Source organism: Seriola dumerili, unplaced genomic scaffold, assembly GCF_002260705.1.
Source record: "Seriola dumerili isolate Sdu_G_001 unplaced genomic scaffold, Sdu_1.0 BDQW01000056.1, whole genome shotgun sequence".
Classification (NCBI taxonomy): domain Eukaryota; kingdom Metazoa; phylum Chordata; class Actinopteri; order Carangiformes; family Carangidae; genus Seriola; species Seriola dumerili.
Genome location: NW_019174311.1, coordinates 5,871,295 through 5,893,143, shown reverse-complemented (window position 1 = coordinate 5,893,143; position 21,849 = coordinate 5,871,295). Strand labels below are relative to the sequence as shown.

The following is a 21,849-nucleotide window of genomic DNA, read 5'->3' as shown; positions in this document are numbered from 1 at the left end:
CATTGCTGGATGATTATGGGCATGAATGCATTCTTAGTTTTCATCGTAATGTAACTACTACTATCACTAAATGACACTAATGTACAATTTTTTGATTTTCAAATTTTGAAATGTTTGTAAACATCTACAGAACAATGTAGGATTTTTTTTCCTTTTTTCATTTTTTTCTTTCCTCAACTATGAGCTAGTTTTGCTAAATCTGCCAAATCTTACTGCAGTCATTAGTTCAAAAATGGAAAGTTTGAATTCATAGCAATAGTACAAAGAAGAAAAGGTACAGCTTGCAACATTTTAAAATTAAGTGATTTTAAACCTGCACATTTTTCACATTTTTTATCAAACATGGTGGGGTTCATCAAAACAATCTTTAAGGGTTGTATTTACATTCAGTGGGGGAAAAAAACTGTCCTTCCAGGTCATCTCGTTACCATTCTTCTCTCTCCTGTACCTTGTAGCTCAGATTTCTTTTATCAGTAGCATGTAGATACAATGTCTACCCAGCACTAAAAAGAAAATACATTCTCCGCGTTTGATGCAAATACCAACTGTTTGCCTTTATTATACATCAACTGGCAATCATTACGCCTGTCTGCAATGTCAACTTGCATTGATGAAGGTCTGAAAATAAAACTTGAGAGAGTGTTTGCCCACAAGACTCCACTCTCTAATCTGTAATATACATAAATACTGCTCCTCAAACAATTCGCGTAGTATGAGATGAACAGGTATGAAAAGATTGTTAATTAGAGACAACAATGTTTTTAATACAGTGTAGAAAGAGACAAAGACAGATACAGAAAGCTACACATAGGTCTCGACACAAAAAATTACAATATCATTTCCAATAATGACATTACACTTCTGGTGGGAAGGCGAGAGAGTAATGACATCAATCTGGTGCTCTATGCAGACCCAGCAGGCACAGGAACATATAAGGAGCATGTACATATCTATAATACTGTATTATGGCTAAATAGATAGATGTAGATGCAGCTATATACACCAGATGCTACTCAGCATCTTCACAGCAAGTTCCCCTTAATGCATCCAATGTTATTTATAGTAAGAAACTTGGCTTCACTTAGTTTCAATGAAAACATCTTGATCTATGAAATATGTCAATAAAGAGAAGTCATGAGCTTTATATAAATAGTGTAGAACACAATATGAAAAAATGATGATAAAAATAAAAATGTCCGACAATGAAAAAGGATGTTTTTTTTTTGTTGTTTTCAAACACATAAAAAAATAAAAATGTAAAAAAAATGTCACTGGCACATACAATCTGAGACATCAAATGACGTTAGACACACAAAATCATGTGTGAAATAAGTCAAGACATGATAAATATCTACGTTATGAGACTTGGTACAGCAGCATGTGCTGTCTGTTTCCCCACGCTTCATCTTCCCCTTTCAGTGTACTACTCTGCGTCTCGATAGGACTCTGATATTTTCTACCTGTCCAGTATTCTGTCTTTATCTTTCTAAAGAATTGGTTGCTGAGAGAAAGAGAAAGAGAAAGAGAAGAAAGGGAGAGAAATGAATGTTAGTCGTTTAGATTTGTTGTAAACTACACAGATAAAGGAGGGTGAGGGGGTCAGAGGACATCTTCAGGTCAGTCAGACTTGTATCATGTTGTCCACTACTTTGGACACTCCTTTGGTCAAAATAGTCCAGTCGACTCAGATGACTGCCAAGGGCATCTGAATGGTCAATATATTGATTGTGTATTAGTCGTCAGAGTACAGATCAGCAAGTCAGTAAGGAACAAGAGCATATGGGCACGAATGTGTTGACATGTTTTGGTCTGATGGTCCCCGATGGATGGGTGTGGGGGGGGGGGTTAATCGAGGATGGTGACTGAGTTGGGCATGCCGTTAGTGGCTGAGGAGACGGTGGTGGGGTTGAGCGGAGAGCTGTCTGGCAGGCCATGGAGCACCTCCGGGCCCTCGCTGGGCCGACTGAGCTGGCTGACCAGAGACTCATCCATGTTGAGCTCCGTGGTCATGGCACTGCTGCCATTGAAGTCAAGGTTGTCCTCGCTGCACAGCTTGCTCTCCTCGCACAGGGACGCCTGGCTGGCCGTGTGTTTCTCCTCAAGATCACTGAAGTACGTGAGCAAGAAATATTATCATAAGGCATGTAAAAAACTTAATACGATCTGATCACATCTTTATTTAGCAAGACTCTTTTTTTCCCAAAAAGCAGCCTTCAGCATGCCAACATCCAAGCTGAAAATACAGAATACTACAACTACGACTATTTTGATAATCAACTAATCTTTTTTTTCCAAGCAAAATTACTAAAAACAAATTGATAGTCCCACATTCTTAAATGTGATAATTGGTAAATTGAATATCATCGGGTTTAGGGTATTTTCACTGTCTTCTAATGTTGTATAGACCAAATGATTCAGTATATACATCATACATTACACTATGATTATACCAAATGTTACAGGCAAAGCAGTAGCTGAAGCACTGGCAGGGGACAATAAATAATAATAGCAAATCACATCACAGCATACCTTTCTAGAGATCTGCAAAGCAGGGGCAGGCATTGGGGAGAAGAGGGACAGTGAAAGGAACACAAAGGGTTAGGAAAACCAAACAGTGCTGAGGGAATAAGGGCCGTGTTGGGAGTTAGAATTTAAAGGATCTATAGAAACATTATGTGAAACTCAAAGAAATGATATGCACTCAGATAACAAACCTGTACTCTCCAAAAGTCTCATCTTTCATAGGCCGTGCCTCCGAGTCCATCGGACCCTCTTCTTTATCTTTCACTGAGAGGGAGAGAGATTATTGGATTTCATTATCAGTGAGATCTCAACCATGTCTCTCTCTAAGCCACTGTCTCAGACATCGATAATGACATCCTGTCAGACAGCAAGATAGCACCTAGTTTATGTACGTGGAACACAAGTATTGTCACTATCTCTAGACAATCGGTTAATTTATGTTGTTTATAGTTTTTCTTTTGACTTAATTTCTTGTCTGTTTTTCAGCGTAATAACTACCATTATGAATATTACTTTAAAATGTTCAAGCTATTTAAATAATTAGTTGTTCAGAAGTATGATGCCAGTGGGTATGGTCAGATACGGTCATGTCTTTAGTACAGACAGAGCCAGCCACTTGCGTCTCCCTTGCGTAGGAAGGGATGAAAGGCTGGTGTTTCTCTCTGACCAGTCAGACGCTGGCCTGCAGGTTGCATTTACTCTTGTGGTTTGTGATTATTATTTCACGGGTCTTTTCAGGGCAGAGCTTCTTCCTTACTATCAAAGTAAGGAAGTGTAAGCTTAGAGGTCCGCTTCACTACATGTTTGATGTGAAGGCTGCAAGGGGAGAAAGTCGGCAAAGTGAAATCGGCCATATATTTGGAGTTGGAGCCACTATAAGAATTACAGAGTGAGGGGAGCTGTTTGGGGAGCATTTTAAACACGGTGTAATCTTATTTTACTGTCTTCTTTCCAGTCAGAATAATCGTGTTTACTGTGGCACTTTCCTGTAACTGCTTGGTTTCTTTTTCTACTGCAGCGTCATTTTCACTATCAGGCATTTTTACGGCTCCAGACTGGCAGTGTTACCCACAAAGTGTGTCAGTTGTCTAACATTGCATTGCTCTTACACACAGGCTTTGAAGGAGAAACAAATACAGTAAATTCTTCTAAACATTCGCTCAAGGCTTCGATGATTCGTCAGCACCAAACAGATTCTTTCAAACTGTTCAACATCTGTACTGATGAATACTTAACACTCATCATGGAGGGCCGCACTTGCCTGAGTACTTTCCCCCTTTACTCCTCTTGATGAAGCAGAGGATGAGTAGTATCAGCAGCAGCAGCACGATGGCGCTCACAACGCCAATGAACCAGCCCTGTGTTGCAAAGCTTGGCTTCACCTCTGTCACGCCTTCAAATGGAAAAACAAGAGGGGGTAGGGGGGTAGAAAGAGAAGAGAGTGAGTTTTTTTTGTGATGGGGAAACGGGATGAAAGTACAAGAGGAGTGAAAAGGATGAAATGGGAAGGAGAGAGAAGATAAAAGACGGAGCTGAATCTAGAGCAAAAGAGACAGAGCAATATGCTTTCTGACAGGGTGACATTTCACCAGGGAACCAAAGAATACAGCAAAATACCACAAACAAACACAAAGTAATGGATCATTTCATATGGCTAACCAAGCTCTCGTTTCACAGACGTCTTTGAAAGCACTTCACAGGCAGTGCTGGAAACTGCAAGACACTCTCTGTAGGAATTGGCTTTATATTTAGATGTGGGAAGCCCAGAGGAGAGCGCAAAGAAGATGAAAGAAAAGAGGATGAATGAAGGCAGAACGCTTATAGTACCTGTTCCTTCTGTCTCAATGTCAGTGTCCCAGAAGGTGGTGTTGCTGTAGATGAAGAGTAGACGATATTGAGAGCCAGGAGTGAGGCCTTGGAGCTGGTAGAAAGACTGAGAGGAGTTCACCTTCTCCGATTTCTTCCAATCACTGCCACCTGCAGAAACACAACACAAACCTCTGTTTCTTTTTTTTTGTTGCTCGGGATTGTGAAACTATTCCCTATGCACATATTAGCGGTAAATATCATACCATTCTTGTTGATGTAGTGGATCTGGAAGCTAACATTCCTGTGTCTCTTTTTGACCACCCAGCTGAGGTTAACCGCATTTTCCCCCACGGACAGGTTGATGTTAGCAGGAGGCGCTGAAATGCATTCAGACAGAGAGACTTCAATTCATCTGGTCCTGTACGAGTCGTATTTGTGACTGTGAAGAACGCGGGTTTTACCTCCATCCAGCGTGGTGGCACCCTCCCTCATGATGGGCTCCCCGTCCCCCGCAGCAGTGCGCCCCCTCAGGTAGAAGCGGTAGTGGCTGTGGCGGTCCAGGCTCTTCAGGGTGAGGTGGGTGACTGTGGGATCGTCTATTGTCTCTACCTGCATGGGGCTGTCATCACTCTCCACAACTGACCACAGCAAAGCCAAAAAAAACATTCCATCAGTACTTGGTCTTCAACACATCGTTATGGGTGACACATTGTTCTGGGTGACATGTGACTGACTGATGAGCATCATTAGGGGTTATGCTTTTGACATTTTCCTGGTGTTATTGATTTAGCTGGATGTATTGCGTGGTGTTATTCATTTTACTGATTTTTTGCACTGATGTCTTTAAAGCCACATAACCCCCGAACCCCATCAAACAAAAGCATTTCCTGTATGTGCACTGGATGGAAAAGGATTAAATGTAAACAATGCTCACTCCGTTGGTATTGCAGTAGATAGCCAATGAGGACTCCATTGGGCTGGCCAGGGGGCGTCCAGTGGAGGGTCATTTCTGACTCTGAGGGGCTGTCCAACATCAGGGACATGGGAGGACCAGGAACTAGCAGGAACACAAACAGGCCTGATTAAAATGGCCTTGATTCAAAGGGCATTATTATACTATTTTGATCTACTGTCACCTTTTTTTCTCCAGATCCTAGCCGCTCAATGATATCTACCCCTGCATCATTTTAACCCTCCTTCTCTTCAGTGCCCTCCACCCAGCATCATTTCCCTCCCTCCCTTCCTTCCATCTTGCTCCATCCTCCGTAATTGAACCTCTTCACCCACTTTATCTATCACCTCTCCCCCATTTTCAGCCTTGCCGCCCCTCCCTCTTCCACCCCTGATTGTTCCCCTCTTCCTCATTCTCACCTCCCTCATCAGTCTTGAAGGACAGTGTCTCCGAGGCAGGTCCCTCTCCCTTGCTGTTGAACACGGTGACGGCCACGGTGTAGTGGGAGTACGGTCTGAGATCACTGATCACCTTCTTCTCCTCGTTAGCCCCAGTCTCCTCCACCACAGTGCTTTCTGACTCCTTGGCCCTCCGGCCTCTGTGATGGCCCCTGGAGCCAGTTCTGGTCAAGTAGATCTGGAGACATTAAAATCAGTAGAGACAAATGATGAAAGAGGAAATCATTTCAAATTTTATAAATATTTCATACACGTCCTATACTTAATGCAATTCGTATTACGACTGTGCAGAGTGATGGGGTATGGCTCGGACGTTGAATGGAACATGCATCAAAGCCCAAAGAGAGAGGAAAGTTAAGCAGTGAGAGTGTGATACATTTTGAAGGTGAGATCAACTAAAATAAAAAAAAAGGCTCTATTCTTCGCAACCTTGAGAACTAAAGAGAACTCTGAAGCCTCTGCCAAGCCAAGACGTGGCTGCCCCTTTCATAAACCCAAAATATCTATTATTCATGAGGACAGGGGCTGAATATGTTAGGCCAAACAACAAAGGAGATACAGGATCAGTACCTTGTATCCCAGCAGGTGTCCTCTGACCGTCTCTCTGTCTACTGCTGCCCAGGTCACTTTGATGGTAGTGCTGTTCATTAGTACAACACCCACATCCATCGGAGCCTCCAGTGGAACTAGAGACGGACGAGAAGGAGATAGATGAGAAAGAATACTAAGTCGACATGTTCCCAGTGAAAGGAGAGCGTATTGCTGAGGAACTGTTTTGCAATTGTATGTCTTTAATATCTTACCATCTTCTCCTGAGTAGCCAATGACCGGGTCCGGCTCGGGTCCCTCCCCCATCTCATTGACAGCCTGAACTTTGATCTCAAAGGCAGAGAAGTTGCCAACGTCACTGACAGTGAATGGTGGTGCCGTCGTGTAGTTGATGTGCCAGTTGGGACCGCTGCCCACCGCTCGCCTCCACAGCACCCTGTACTTGAAGTCAGGTCCATTGAAGTTGCGTTTGTCCATTGCCTGTAGTGATGGGAACAGCAGCCGATAAGACGCCAAACCCTTTTTTTAAATTTGTTTGGTGTTGCTTCAGAATATTGAGCGTTCAGGTAATAGGTGTACCTCCCAGGTGATGACCAGAGTGTCTAGGTCTGTGGACTCACTCCTGACATCTTCAGGGTTATTGTCTGGAGCTGTGAAAAAACAGCTCAGCGTTGTATTTCTCGCAGTGTGTTCAGTGTGACAATGAAAACTTGTTCTTAAAAAAACACTGGCTCTTACCTTCAGCAGGTGTGTTGTGGATTTCAGATGGCTTGCTGGGGTCGCTCTTGCCCACATCATTGATGGCAATGACCCGGAAACGGTAGGACATGTAGGGCCACAGGGGGAGGCTTGCACCCTCTTCGCCCCCTCGTACTCTTTTCAGCTCCTCCCAACCTCTTTCCTTCAAACCTTGGTCCTCAAACTCAACCACATAGTCTGCATACAAAGAGAGTCAAGGACTGATGAGAAAAAACACAGTGAGGAAGAAATAGAGACATAAATAAACACTCAGTGGAGACATACTGAGAGACTTCAGCTTTACAAAGGTCTGATGTTGCAGATAACATAATAATCGTGTCCAAGTATTGAAAACGGAGCAGCCTTTCATTATGCCAGAGGGAGATAAATGATATAGCTTTGTTGCTCTGAGTGTTGGAGTTAGACAAAATGAAATGTTGTATTTTGGCCTTGGTGTGTGTGTAGGTCTGTGTCACTTTGTGGCATTAGTTATCACATTGTAATCACTATCTGTTTAAAAGCAATTAGAACGGGACAGGTGGGCGCAGATGTGTAAGAAAGTGAATTTGCGTGTCTGTACTAAACCTAGCACAGGGCTGTTGTTGTCGTCTCCAGGAGTCCAGTTGAGGGTGACGGCACGATTCTTAGGATCAGTGATCTGCAGGAGGAGGGGAGGGTCTGGACGATCTGAGGGGGACAACAATAATATCATAACCACAACTACCTGCACACCGCCTGTCTCCACTCCCCAAGTTTAAACAAACTTTCTGTAATTTGGGGAAAAAAAAAAGAAAAAAAGAAATTAAAAATACACTGGTTCTTGATCATACAATATGTGATCAGTGATCTTACCATATAAAGTGAGGGTGCCCCTGGCTTCAGCCATGTCCAGCTTAGTGATGACCTGACAGGTGTACATGCCCTCATCTTCCGGTCCTACATTAGCTATTATTAGGTCTGGTCCTTCAAATGTGAATCTGTGGAAGATACAGCCATCATTGTTATCCTCATCTTCCTTCTCCTTTTAATTAAGAAGCCTCCCTACCATTGTCTTGTTATTATCATCATCTCTGCCTCATCATCTCATTTTCTGTCACCACAGAAATTTACTTATTTGTTTGTTTATGAAACTGGGACAATATCGATAAAAATTGATACGAGGTAAAAAAAGTAACAAAAAGAGTTTGTGGCGCCTGTTCCTCGTTATTAAAATCAGGGTAGAACAACTACAGTAAACAAACAAATAGACAAAGCAACAAACAATGAATCATTTCTAACATCATCCCCATTATTGGCAGTTCCCCAATGCAAAGAATATCTCCTCACTTTTCGTCACTATCGGACTCAAACAGCTTCTGATTGTTCTTTCTCCACTGAAGGAGTGGATAGCCGAGTTTGGGGTCAACTTGGGCCAGACAGGTGAAGATGGCTGTGTTTCCAGGCTGCACCTTCAGAGCCTGGGGTGGCGACAGGATCACTGTGCTGTCTGGAGGCAAAAGCAAGGAGACATATGATACTGAGACAGGCTGCAAGAGGTGCAAATAACATAAATAACATCAGCTGTGTGTGTGTGTGTGTGTGTGTGTGTGTGTGTGTGTGTGTGTGTGTGTGTGTCACACTCACTGAGTACTTCCAGTTCTGCACTGACTGACAAGTTGGTGTTCTGTACAGTGCAGGTGTAGTAGCCCTCATCATCATGGGTGACATTAAAGATCTCAAGCCCCCCGCTGGTGAGTGGATTAACTCTAGGATCTGCCAGAAGGGAGGAGGTGCTGACACTCTCCCTGGAAAAGACACACACACACACACACACACACACACACACATCAGAAACTTGACTAGCAGAATAACAAGTAAACCTTTTCAGCTCCTCTAGTGGCTGAATTCACCTGTTAATTTGACACTTTTACCAAGAACAACAAAGCCTGGCTGGACAGCTGCCACATAGATAAAATCCACAGTCACAGTCCAGATGTAACAGCATTTGGCTGCTAATTTATGCATATGAAGAGCTACCTACGCAATGTCACCTCTGTGAAAATTGTTAATAAGAAAATCTGCCAAACAACAAACTAGAATACAATACAATATAAAGCAATAGTCATCCGTCTCACCATGTGACTTTAGGCTTAGGAGAACCAAAGGTCTCACACTCCAGCAAAGCCTTCTGGCCCTCTGTCAATGTGTATAAGGTCCTGTCCTCAGTAAGGATCTGTGGAGGAAGCTCTGTAACAATGCACAAAGAGAAATGAGACCCACGCATACAGTCACAGTATATACTATAAGTGACATGTACAAAACAAACACTCACCGATGACGTAAACGTTGGTGTTGGTGAGGATGGTTCCGTGCTTGTTGGAGGCCCGACACTGGTATATGGCGGTGTCTCCAAAGTTGACGTCATTGAGGATTAGAGATCCGCTTGCTGTCAGAGTAGGTCTAGAGTCCTTATCTATTTCTGTTAGAAAGTACAGACTGTCAGTACACGCGCAGCGCCCGAGGCTGTGTGTGTCGAGGTAAGAGTGTGCAGGTGTGGGTGTGTGTACTCACCTGAGAGGGGGATTCCATTGATGGTCCAGCTGATGGTGGGAGTGGGGATGCCGTCTGCCTGGCAGTCTAGTCTGACAGTCTCACCTGGGGCATATAACTGACTGACTGGCTCCTTGGTCCAGTAAGGAGCAGCTGCAAGGCACGGGGAAAAAAAAATGTCTCTGTCATAGTCTCAAAAACAAAGCAGCTGTTTTACCAATTTAAAATAGTTATATTATTTTATAATCTATAAGAGAAAGCCTCAAATCATAACTCGCTTGCTGTATCTATACAACAATTTTTATGCATTATAAATCCATGAGAACAAATTCTAAAAAACTGCCAACTAATGGAAATAATAATGACATAGTGTATGTGTATGTGTATGTGACGTACCTTCCACAATCACGGTGTAAGTGTGTGTGAGCTTTCCTTGGGAGTTGTTTGCTCTACACTGGTACTCGCCCGCGTCGCTCTCTGAGATATTACTAAAACGCAGGCGGCGGTCGAACATATCTCTCATAGTTCGAGATTCGGACATCTCGCCGTCCTTCCTCAGCCACGACACGTCTGGAGTTGGACTGAAGAGGAGGAGAGAGGGGACGAGCACGATTAGCAAGAGTGGGAAAAATGAAGAGGGGGAAAAATGCAATAGAGGGAGGAAGACACGTAGGAGAGAGAGGAGAAACAGCAGTTGTGTGATGGTGGTTGCAAGTGAGAGGAAGTGGACATAAAGAATGAAGATGGCAGGCAGAGAGAGAAAGAGGCAAGCAGTGAGAAGAGGAGGAAGACGTGAAAACGAGAAGGCAGCATGAAGGAGAGTCGGCAGGAGACAGCAAAAGATAGAGAACGGAATGAAGAGAGTGTGGGGGAGGTTGGAGGAGGGGGGGAGAGATGGATGAGAGGCAGGTACGATTGATTAAGAGAAACGACTCAAGCTTTCTGATTGATGGGGGGAGAAACACATACATATGCACACACACACAGACACTCACAGGCCTTGGACGATGCACTCAAGCTCCACGGTGTCGCCCCTGAGGGTGTGGTAAACGCTATGGCTTCCAGTAGGTCTCATCATCTGGGGCCTCTTGCTCCGTACTACTGAGTTGGCTGGAGAAGGACAGGCGCAAACACAAAGACGGAGAGAAAGAATCATACATATGTATGGGTAATTTTCAGATTGCCATCCTGCTGACACAGCAGCCATTCTCATACGCACATACACACTCAGATGCAGGGTGTGGTGTCGCGCAGAGACGACTACAGCCTTTCTAGAGACTTAACCTTTCGAACAACACATCATCATACAGATTCTCTACATACACACAGAGGTCTCATGTTAACATGTGTTCATCTTTCTGACCTCTAGTTGGGCCACAGATGCTGGCAGCCACATCTCAGTGTGAGCTGCATCTCATTACCACTGGGCTGAGGTGGTGATGAGCCCCCCGCCGCTCTGGGACAGGCTATTGGATACGGTCGCTGCTTTGGTCAGCAAAACATGCCACCACATAGGGGTGATTTGACATTGGTTTAACTGTGGGACCTCAGTGGTTCTCAACAAATAGTCATGCTGACTATTTATCATGCAGTGTGATACACAACTACACAGTATTTTACTATAACTGCTGTACACAGTGGCAGCATGGCTCTACCCACGTCTTTGGTTAAAAAATATCTATTTAACAGTTGTCGGATGGCTTGCCATAGACACCCCTGGTCCCTGGAAAACAAATCCTTCTCACAGTGGTGATCCTCTGATCTTACCTCTGACAATGACATTTGTGGTTTTGAGATGCATTGCCATGAAGTTTGGGCTAGGTTGGTATGTTGCTGTATGTATGCAGCCTCACGGAGCTGCTGCAGACTCTGAGTCCTCTTTAACTTTTCACTGAAACTAATAAAAACTGTTGACAGTGTGTTCTGTCAAATGTTTCAGGAACGAGATGTTGCTGCTGAATTTTTAAAATGTAATTTATCAATTCTACGAACACTTCAGATGAAAATCCATTCAACTTTCATTACACTGAGGTGGCCACAGAAATCCAAACCGAAACTATCGGCGGTGGACAGTGTTCCCAAAACTACAGAACGGCACCACCTAACACTAAGTAATAAGAATAAATCAGAAGAATTCTCATTATTTTACATATAAATCAATGTTTTCCCATGAGCCTGACATCTAATTTAATTTTTAGAGGAAGTTCAGACGTTTTGTTTCTTACATGGCAATAACATTACTGAGAGCCAGTCTGCCTACAACCTCCTCCATCACATTTTGTTGGTTTGAATTTTGAACAGAGGTATTCTTAGCCTTAAGATGCATTTCAGGAACCGAGTTCAGTTCAGCTTAGATCATTTCGGTTCAGTCAAAAACCATTGGAGCTTCATTGATCCAGAGTAAAACTCACAGGGGGTGACAGTCAGAGTGATAGGTTCTTTTGCCAGAATGGTGCGTGTTGCCAGGTACTGGACGTTGCAGGTGTAATCCTCCCTGCTGTCCTCAGTTGTCAAATGGGCAAAGTATAGGTTGCCATCCTTACCCACCACCACTCGCTTACTAAGCTGGATATGGTGCAGCCCTAAAGAGAGAGGGAGAGAGGAAGTGGTAGAGAGAAAGACAGAGAAAATGACGACAGGTAGACACAGCCGAAAAAAAACGAGACACAAGGGAGAGATTCAAGAGTTCGACAATGGAATAAAATAGTGAGAATAAATGGTGAAGGGCGCGGTAGAGATATAAAAGGCTTAGAGAAATAGAAAAATCATAATAAAAGAGACGGCGGTGAACTGGGGTAAGAACAGATCCTGCTCAAACTTCAAAAAGATATATATTTTTTAAATTCATGAATAGAGAAATTGATTAAAAAAAATATTCTGAAAGAGAAACATTCAGATAAGATTGTTTCAGAAATAAATAATCAACTGCCTCTCTAAGTCTAAGTAGCAGATTTATTGAGGAGACAGGAAGGACGTAATGGAAGCAGAGATGGAAAGGTAATGTACTCACTCCAATCCATCCAGTGAATGATAGGCTCCATAGAGCTCTGCGGGGGGTTACACTTCAGAACAATACTGCTTCCCTTTTCCGACTTCACATTAACCTTCTTTTCTTTCTGCTGGGTCGGGGGAACTAAAGGGAGGCAAAGCAAGGAAAAAAAAAATACACACCTGTTAGTCTGCATAGATACACACAGGGGAAGTACACAAACATCTGTGCACACATTTACTGTGTTATGTAGGCTTGAGAGCTCCTGAGGCAATCCACATCACAGGTGAACTTGAACACACGATTAAGGGTACACACAGTAAGAACTATTATTCATACATTTTCATGAGAGGAACTTTTAAGGATTTGAGGATAAGCATCTTCAGAGAAGGCGCCAGGTTGTCTTTTGTCTTGCAGAAGCAGAGTGATGTGATTTGTGAATCATATGTGTTTTCCCCCTCCATCCCTGCCCTCCTCCTCCCTACTGAGTGCGTTGTATATGAGTCGGCGATTGGTCCTCCCTGCCGTTTCCACATGGGTTGATAACCCCATAGGAGCCACTGAAGAGTGCTTCACATGACATCAACTGAAGAGCGTTTCTGGGGAAACCGTTGTCAGGGAAACTGTGAAGGAAGGAGGTCGCCCAGGAGAGAGCCAGTCACACAGGTGGATGGATACACAGAGGTGCTCTACACTTTTGCCCAGGGGGACCATGTGTGTGTGCATGCATGTATGTGTGTGCATGTGTGTACCTGAATATATGCTGATTATCATGTTATTGCATGTAATTATGTTCTGTGTGGTGGTACTCGAAGGTCTCAGTGTGAGCCTCCATCTGCTAACAAATGAGCTCTCTATAAAGCAGGGCAAGGAAAAGGTTTATACGCTATCTGCGCTCACAGCTTTGTAAATTGCTGTTATTGCTGATAAAACCGACAACACACAGCTCGCGTCTAATCTGGACCTTGAAGGCATTTACAGGAGCTCTAGCACTGACACTGGCATCTATAAAAGATATGTAACTCCTCTAGTGTGCTGCTGTTTGTATGAAAACATATCAGAGGATGTTTGATTTGGCTGATCTTCCTTGAAAGGATGTGATTCCTCTCTCATGGCTAAAGCCAAATGATCAAGAAAAAACTCACTGAGCATGACTGAATTCAGATGTAAATGATCAAATCTAATGACGCTGTCTCAATAACTGGTCAGTGGCTGCTTTAGGATTAATCATTGATCAGTATGCAGTTACCATCAGTGCTGAGTATGGCCTCATTAGAGACGGCAGTCCCCAGCTCGTTGGATGCGTAGCAGACGTATTTGCCTTGGTACTGCTTCAGGGTGTCCATAGTATTACTGAGCGTGTAGAATGCGAATGAGCCAGTGTACTCGGAAACCTTCAGCTCTGGGTCGCTGCCTGGTTCAAATTCCTCTCCGTCCTTTGTCCATCGGAAACTTAAGCAAAGGAAAAAACAACAGAATCAGTAAGACTGATGTATGTCCATGCCTTTAAAAGCAGCTCTTAACACACACAAGATGTCCTTGCATGTCACTGCATTTGAGGACAAAAATGAACTGCTGCAAAATTTACACGAGATGCCCCAGTGGGACTCATAAGCGTGTGCTGTGTAATTGCGATATTCATCTCTTCCTTGGCAATCGGAGCAGTTTTCCACTTCAGAGCAGCTAAGACGCTCTGAAAAGATTGCTCGAGGGCTTAATGACATTTATCCCTTGTTGAAATGGGAAGTCTGACTGGGAGAAGCTGTGCTCTCATGTAATACTAATATGTAGATGTCAACCGAACAAGGAGAGGGAAGGTCGCTGTTCTCAGTTGTCTAAAAAGATAACCAAAGGCTTGTCTCCTCAATGACTAATACAGCATCTTCAGACTTGGACAAACCATGTTTTTTTTTTTTTTTTTTCTTCTCTCTCTCTCTCTCTGTTTGTGTGGATGTGTATGCGCTGACTAACATGGGTGGAGGGTTGCCGGAGGCTTCACAGCTCATGACGAGGTCTTCAACACTAAAGACGGTGACAGACTCCGGCTGCGTGGTGATCATTGGAGGCCTCTTGACTGCAAGGACCAAAAACAAAAAAAGGGTAGGGTTTTCACAACATTATCAAGCAGACATGCATGCACTCTAACACACCTGCAGGGTTTACCTGGGTAGAAAGACATGCACGCACTCAGAATGGTGCTGCAGTCTTTACCCTGCTGTATTCACATGATCTAATTTCATGCTACTGTAAAAACCTACACACATTTACTTTATCACTCCACTTTATCACACATATCCCTACGGCTGCCGGTAATGGCCTAGCAAACAACACAGAATAACTGGAGACACCACTCATTTCATAGTTTAACAGCTGTCCATAAGTATATTCAGTCAATATCACTTAAAAAGATTCCCCAGAGAATGCAATTAAATGTAGGCCGAGGAAAAGAGTGAGAGTAAGAGAGCAGGCAGAGAAAATGGGTTGAGATGAGAGGAAATTGATACAGCATAATGTAAGAGGGAGAGCTCATGTAAAAGAGATATATGGCACAAGCTACTTGTGAGACTGAGAGACAGGGAAACGGAGGGAGACAGTCTGTGGGGAAATGAAGCAGGGATTTTGAAGAAAAAAAAAAAAAGTAATGACCACCAGAAGAGGTTTCTCTTCCTCTGTCACCACTCCCCATAACAGCCATAAAGCAATGCCATGATAACAGACTCATAAAACCCAGCATGCTGGGATGTGGCATGAATACTGTATTGAACCAGCACGTTTGATTCTTACACATACTTTATGGCCCATGTCGTATTTTTATGTTCTGCTTTTCAATATTTATAGACAGAAATTTAAATCTTTTTCTCCACATAGTCTCAGTGACTATGCATATAGGCTGTTTGCAGTGGAATAGAGGTCACAGCTTGAGACTTGTTGGGAAAGTCTTTAATTTGACTTTAAGTGAAAGAGACAGAGCCCAAGACAGAGATTCATTTACATTATGTAGGTAAATGGGTAAAGGAGGACATAGGATGACGGGGGGGCTGTGGTAGATGAGAAGAAGGCGATGTGAGTTGGAGAGCTGAGCGAACAGGGAAGGGTGGAAGTGCAGCAAATAAAGAGCGCACACAGAAGGAGTAAAGCGAGACAGAGACAGAGGGAAAAAAACAAACACGGTTCAGAAAGAGACGGATAGGGAGAGTGAGGGAATTTAATGAAAGAATTCCCACTGATAGAAGAAATAAGCCCATTTCCTCAGCTGATCAAATTGAAGTTTGGGCTGCGGGCACTGCTCCATTATTGGCAGAGGAGGAGGAGAGGAGCTAGTGCTTAGTGCTTTAACTCCTCTTTATTTTTCCCCGTGTCTTTGATCTGACAGCCCTGCTGCCTCTTTACAGACAGCAGCTCCTCACACTTCCTCTTCCCTGCTCCTGCAGGGATCTCACCTACTGGGAGCCAACGAGGCTAAACACACACCCACATGCAGAAAAAGGCACACAGGAACAGGCGCATGTTCACAATACAACACGCACATCCTCACGTACGATCACAAATGCACAATAAAACACATCCTCCGAAACAGATGAGTAAACACGGACACAAGCATAACACTGCAAGAGCGCACTAATGCCAGATTCATCAGAGTGCAAGATGAGTTTTACTGTGTGCTGGATGGAAAATAACCTCTCTGGCATAATCAAAGTGTTCACAATAAGCTTTGCCAGCACCTGCATTAAGACAGATGCACATCAATAAAGATAAAAGCACTTACGATCACTTATGTGGTCTGTTAGTCCAAAGAGGAAAGGCAAGGAGGGAAACATATTTTAGTTGCAATAAACAAGAAGGAGAAGGAGATAGTTAAACACATACAGTAGATGCCAAACAGAGAGGTAATGTTTCTCAGATAATTGAACAACAATTATGATGCATGGACGATAAAGCAGTGTAATATCTCCTGCAGTGGAGCGTAACTTTTGACCCCGGCCTCCTTGACACAGATTCTAATGCATCTCCTTTATCGATCCTGATCAATCAGTCCTCACTGACTCTCACTGACATGGCAGAGGCTCGCTAATTGAAAGGCATGCGACACCTTGACCTTTTACATCTTTGACCTGCTCCTCCTTCCACCTCCTCATCATCCTCCCTTCATCCTTGTCCGGCCCTCTCACCTCCGTGTCACCCCGTCCCCTCGGGAATTAGTTCAGGAGATTTACTGCATTTCATCAACATTTATGGGGTAAATATATGTGTGTGTGTGTGTGTGTGTGTGTGCGATTACGTGTTTGTATACACACACACTTTTATAAATCTGTGTGGGTGGTGAAGGACTGTGACTCATTGCAAGCAGTCTTAGATAAAGAGTGAACAACAAAAGCAATACTGGAAACGATATTCTCTCTCTCTCTCTCTCTCTCTCTCTCTCTGTCTCTCTCCCTCTCTCTCCATTGGAGCTCTGTGGGCAGGCCAGCAGTAGCAGCAGAGGAGATGAAGATCAATTTCCCTGCAGGGCCACAAGCTCAGCTGTATTCCTAATGCCCACATATTGCATCGACGAGGAGGAAGAAATGAGACCAAGCAAGAAAAGCCTTGCTGGATTATTGTTGTATAACTCAATTGTTGATTAAATTACTCCCCAATCAGATTCTGGTTTGCACCAAGGAAACCAGATCAATAGTGGGACTAATCAATGCAGAATGAAGGGATCAATTACAGAGTAATTAGACACACCGCAGGCACAGATGAGTACTAACCAAAGAGGCCTCAAACGGTGTAGTATTTCAAGCATAAAAGCACAATCCAACCCTGAATATTGAGGCTACTGAAAGAGAAACATGCTCATTCTGCTCATTTGCACTAATTAATCATGATGAAAGATCATTAGTAGCCTGCTTTGATGAATCAACAATGTAATTAGCACAACAAATAGATATTTGAACCTCATGGAAACATTCAGCTACCATTGTTATGAATGGTGCGATATAAATCGGTACTCACAGTTGGAGGGTATGTGTATGGCTGCATGGCTGGGCCGGGCAGCAAGGGATAGGAGGAGGAGGAGGAAGGGGAGGAGGCGGGAGGAGCACTGCCCCCTACTGCCAACCTGCTGTCGCTGCGTGTGAGGCATTGCTCACTGTCCCATCAAAGTCCCACCTGCTCACACGCACGTACAGTAAAATACACACAGAGGGCAACCTCACACACACACACACTCGTGCTGAGCAAGTGTGAGGCTATGTTTCGCTTCCAGGAGGCCTCAGCTTTGCCTCGTACGCCTTTGGTCCCTCTTGTCTTCTCTCCTGTTTTTTTTTTTTTTTCCTCCTGTCTCCTTGTTTAAGGAAGGTCCACGCCCTCCTGCTGGTTTCTTTTCTGTAAGATAAAAGACGGGGGGGGTGAGGGGAGGAGAAGAGGAACAGGGAGAGGGAGGGGCAGAGAGGGGCCATGTGTCAGAATGGGAGAAAAATTACCCTGCACCATGTGGTCAGACCTATAGACAGACCGAGACATGGAGTTAACACACCAATCAACAGTCAACAATAAGGACTCCAACAAAAAACACCAACAATGCCTATCACTGAGCCTGTTCCTGCAACAAAAAAAAAAAAAAAAAAAAGGAAAAATTTTCCATTTGGTTAATTCTGTGAGCAGAGGCCCATATGGAAGGGCCACAACAAGAGCCTCCCAGAACCCAGATGGGCTGTGGACAGACAAATGCTGATTGATGAAGTCTCAAATCAGATAATACGCAAGACAGACAAACAAATAGTTGATAATTAGGTTGTCTGTTCAGGCCTTCATTGCACGAACTTAACAGATCATAGTGTACTTGGGCGAGAGTGCTGTGATAAGTGTGCGATAAAGATGCTATCAGTCATGGTGAGTGAGGCAAACCACCCCTGCTAGGAGTCTATCCGTTCTCCATCTGTACTCTTGGAGCCGGTCCTCGCCACAACATGCGGGCTGTCCTCCCCCGCGGCACCACGTGGCGCAGCCCACTGACTGTTTACACTACTCGCTATCACACACAAAGAACTGTTATAGCACACCATGATTGAGACGTACATGTGAGACAAAAGAAAATGACGACAATAGAGTGAGGGCGCTTATTTGGCAGCTCTGCAGTAATGGCAGCCTGATTGAAAGAGATTTGGCTCTGCACGGTGCTGTTTGTTTAGAATGCCAAACCAGAGTGATGGGTGACCTTGGAGAGCGTGAAAAGGTCAGACAGGAGAGGAGATGAAGATGATGGAAGAGACTGAGGACGAGAAGAGGATGGAGAGTGGTGATTATCATTCATTTTCTTTTTTTCTAGTGGGTAATGGCTGGCCAGTTAATTACTGTAGATATTTCATATGTCAATCAACGGAGAAGGCATTGAACAATATCTTAGAAAGAGAAACAGGAATGTGGGATTGTCTACATCAAAAGAGCCAAATTAGATGAAATTAAAGACCAAACAAGAGCTAAGCCCTTAATAAGGGAGTTTAAACTAACAGCATTTGGATTAAATGAGCCATTACACTCACTTGCTTTGCCTTGTCGGAGGACTGGCACAACAAGCAAACTGAGAGGGAGGAAAGGGAGGGGTTAGGTGGGTGGAGGGCTTCTGGGGAGAATGAAAAGTGGAAAAGTGGGTTTGAGCAGGAGAGCAGAGGAGAGGGAGAGGTGGAGGTGAGCGAGGAGAGAGGTACAGTGAAAGCAGGGAGGGTGGGAGGTGATGGGAGGAGTGGAGAGATGTGGAAGGAGGGGAGGAGGAGGAGGAAGAGGAGGAGGAGGAAGAGGAGGAGGAGGAGGGATGACAAAGGGTGACAGCTGTGATGCTAATCCTATCCGTCCACTTGCACGCGCATACAAACATGTGCAAGCTCCTCCAATCAGTGTGCATTATTTACTTCTTGATTCTGCATCTCCTTTTCCAGTCCCTTCACCAGACCGAAGCTGCTTTAGTTGTTCTCTGGAGACAGGGGGCCAATTACAGTGATCCGGTCTTAAACCGGCCTCTCCAAAATGCCATCAGAGTCACATGAATAAAGCAGACCTAGTCAGGGTATTAGTACTGGTGTTAATGTGATCTAAGGTGGGTGCTTGTCTATCACGGCCCCTTCCAAGGAGACGGCAAAGGAGAGCTGAGTGGAGCGAAACAGGATGCTGATTAACAGTGTGGCGGGCTGTGGCTTGTCACGACGCCAATCACAATTCACTAAGGGACAGTGCTGCATGTGTACAAGCCAGCACACACACACACACACACACACACACACACACACACACACACACACACACACACACACACTCAGACAGACACTCGTGGGGAGACATACAAATAAGCTTGTAATGCATGGACGGACAGACAGTAAGGAAGGCAGGCAGACAGACGCGCGCACACACCTCGAGTGGTCTGACAGAAGAGATCAGACAGATAAAGGGGAATGGTCCAGTGGGCTCCAGTCAGGAGGTAGATTGTGCCACAGAATATTCCAGTCATGTTGAGTAGGAGCAGTAAAGGGGAACACTATAATGGGTTGGCATGGGTGTGACTGGGTGAGGGAACGGCTGAGACAGACAGACAGAGAGAGACAGAGAGAGAGAGAGAGGGAGGTATGGATGGTTGCCATGTAACAGGGCCAACCCAGCCACCCAAACATTCTGATAGCACAGCCTGATGTGGTCTAAGACACACTCACACAAATACACACACACACACATACACACACACACATTCACACAGGCACACTTCCACGCTGTGCACACGGCATGGCGCCTTGTGGCCGCTCCATTATCACAGGGGTGAGAGACATTGACAGTGAAGCAGATGCCTGATTTCACTTCTTCAGGGTGTCCGCTGTGCAGCTGTCAACGATCCAATCCCAGCCCTGTTACCTGCTTCATTGGACAGGGTCAGAGGTCACGCCTGGGATGGCTGCCTGCAGCTGGGCTGAGATGACCCCTCACAATGTTTCTGAGTGCTTTTAAAAACTATTATCACTGCTGGGATGTCGACGGGCGCCATCAGAAGTCGTTCAATCACAGTGAAATTGTAGAGTGTGCAGAGATTTGAGGGCGTGGTCATTTCTTTTTTTTCCGCAAGAAAGCCTGACCGCGGAAAATTAGCCACCAGCAGGCCGTGTATCAAGCAAGTCGAATCAACCCAGTCCATTTTGCTACTCTTCAATTATTCATGGGTTCCTGCTTTGAGGCGTTTTGCTTATAAAAACACAAATAACCCAGACATCGTGTATGAAGATGTTACTGTCGCTATCATTAGTTGACTTTAATTGCTGCACTACCATTGTGATGTGTATCCACCTTGTCATCCATTAGATAAAAAATTACACCCTTCTGTCCTCTGCAAAATGTAGTAATTAGCATTAAGTAAACACGTTGGGCGTTGCCAAGGACTTCAAATGCTGAACAGGCTCTCTTATCTGTGTGTGTATCTTTGTGTGTGTGTGTGTGTGTGTGTGTGGTGAGAGGGCAAAACACCCAAGATCAAATCTCAAGAGTCAAATCATGTTCGGAGTTTCACACACATATTCTGATCTCCGTCGTGCAAACCACCCACACACAAGAGACACTTTTACTGTTTGCTTCATATCATCATGCATCTGTGTGAGGAGCTGATGTGTTGATGAATGTAGCCTGGTATGTTTTCTCTCGACACAGCGAGTATATTGCAAATATCAATTCTGAAAGCCTCAATGTACTTTGATCTGATGTGTTGCTCTACTGGATTCTACTGTGTGTTTGTGTGTGTGTGTGTGTGTGTGTGTGTGTGTGTGTGTGCATGTTCAAACATGTGTGCAGGTCTTGCGTCCTGTCATGCCTTGCTTTTAAATATTAACTACCTCCAGCTGTGAAGATGTGTAGGGGGAGAGGACGCGGGATGGAAGGAGGGGGGAGTAAAATAAACGAATACATGCCCCCCTTTACCCCCTCCTCTTCCCCCAGGGTTCGTCTGTCTGGAGAAACATCAGGCTGCAAAGAGACAGACGGAAGGACGGGGAAAAGGTAGTGATTTCGACATAAACAAAGAGGGTACTCACTGAGACAAATGGACTGACAGAGTTATGGCGTTACAGGAGAAGGGCAGTGAGAGATTATGAGGGTCAATGGATAGCATAAGTGAGGAGGGGGGTTTGAGGAACAAGGTGGTGCTGGTGGGGGGTTGATGATCGGGCCCCCTAAAGAGTGAATTATTCATAGAAATCCCCTTCCTGTCGGCACAATTTGCCCTAAATTCACCCAAATTCATAATTCATTTGCACCCCTTCACCATACATTTGCTTTGGTCTCAGACTGATGCT

At 44.4% G+C, this 21,849-nt stretch overlaps 1 protein-coding gene across 3 annotated transcripts in view; it reads right to left on the bottom strand.

The window, feature by feature from the left end:
- Positions 1-597: 597 nt before the first annotated feature.
- Positions 598-21,849, bottom strand: part of LOC111218995 (neural cell adhesion molecule L1-like) — a 38,813-nt gene continuing 17,561 nt past the window's right edge. Inside the window, exons 2-29 of one of the 3 annotated variants that reach the window (XM_022741527.1) lie at positions 17,543-17,914; positions 16,314-16,328; positions 14,519-14,621; positions 13,797-13,999; positions 12,569-12,691; positions 11,970-12,140; positions 10,554-10,668; positions 9,955-10,139; positions 9,580-9,711; positions 9,341-9,487; positions 9,144-9,255; positions 8,653-8,813; positions 8,356-8,515; positions 7,882-8,006; positions 7,615-7,716; positions 7,030-7,227; positions 6,871-6,941; positions 6,546-6,771; positions 6,313-6,428; positions 5,704-5,920; positions 5,267-5,389; positions 4,794-4,970; positions 4,596-4,709; positions 4,351-4,500; positions 3,785-3,916; positions 2,715-2,787; positions 2,530-2,541; positions 598-2,107 (exon numbers count right to left, since the gene is read on the bottom strand). In XM_022741527.1, the coding sequence (XP_022597248.1) occupies positions 1,846-2,107; positions 2,530-2,541; positions 2,715-2,787; positions 3,785-3,916; positions 4,351-4,500; positions 4,596-4,709; positions 4,794-4,970; positions 5,267-5,389; positions 5,704-5,920; positions 6,313-6,428; positions 6,546-6,771; positions 6,871-6,941; positions 7,030-7,227; positions 7,615-7,716; positions 7,882-8,006; positions 8,356-8,515; positions 8,653-8,813; positions 9,144-9,255; positions 9,341-9,487; positions 9,580-9,711; positions 9,955-10,139; positions 10,554-10,668; positions 11,970-12,140; positions 12,569-12,691; positions 13,797-13,999; positions 14,519-14,621; positions 16,314-16,328; positions 17,543-17,672 (3,855 nt within the window). In that variant the 5' untranslated portion in view covers positions 17,673-17,914 and the 3' untranslated portion in view covers positions 598-1,845. The remainder of the gene's footprint in view (positions 2,108-2,529; positions 2,542-2,714; positions 2,788-3,784; positions 3,917-4,350; positions 4,501-4,595; positions 4,710-4,793; positions 4,971-5,266; positions 5,390-5,703; positions 5,921-6,312; positions 6,429-6,545; positions 6,772-6,870; positions 6,942-7,029; positions 7,228-7,614; positions 7,717-7,881; positions 8,007-8,355; positions 8,516-8,652; positions 8,814-9,143; positions 9,256-9,340; positions 9,488-9,579; positions 9,712-9,954; positions 10,140-10,553; positions 10,669-11,969; positions 12,141-12,568; positions 12,692-13,796; positions 14,000-14,518; positions 14,622-16,313; positions 16,329-17,542; positions 17,915-21,849) is intronic. The other 2 variants (XM_022741529.1, XM_022741530.1) reach the window with 2 other exon arrangements.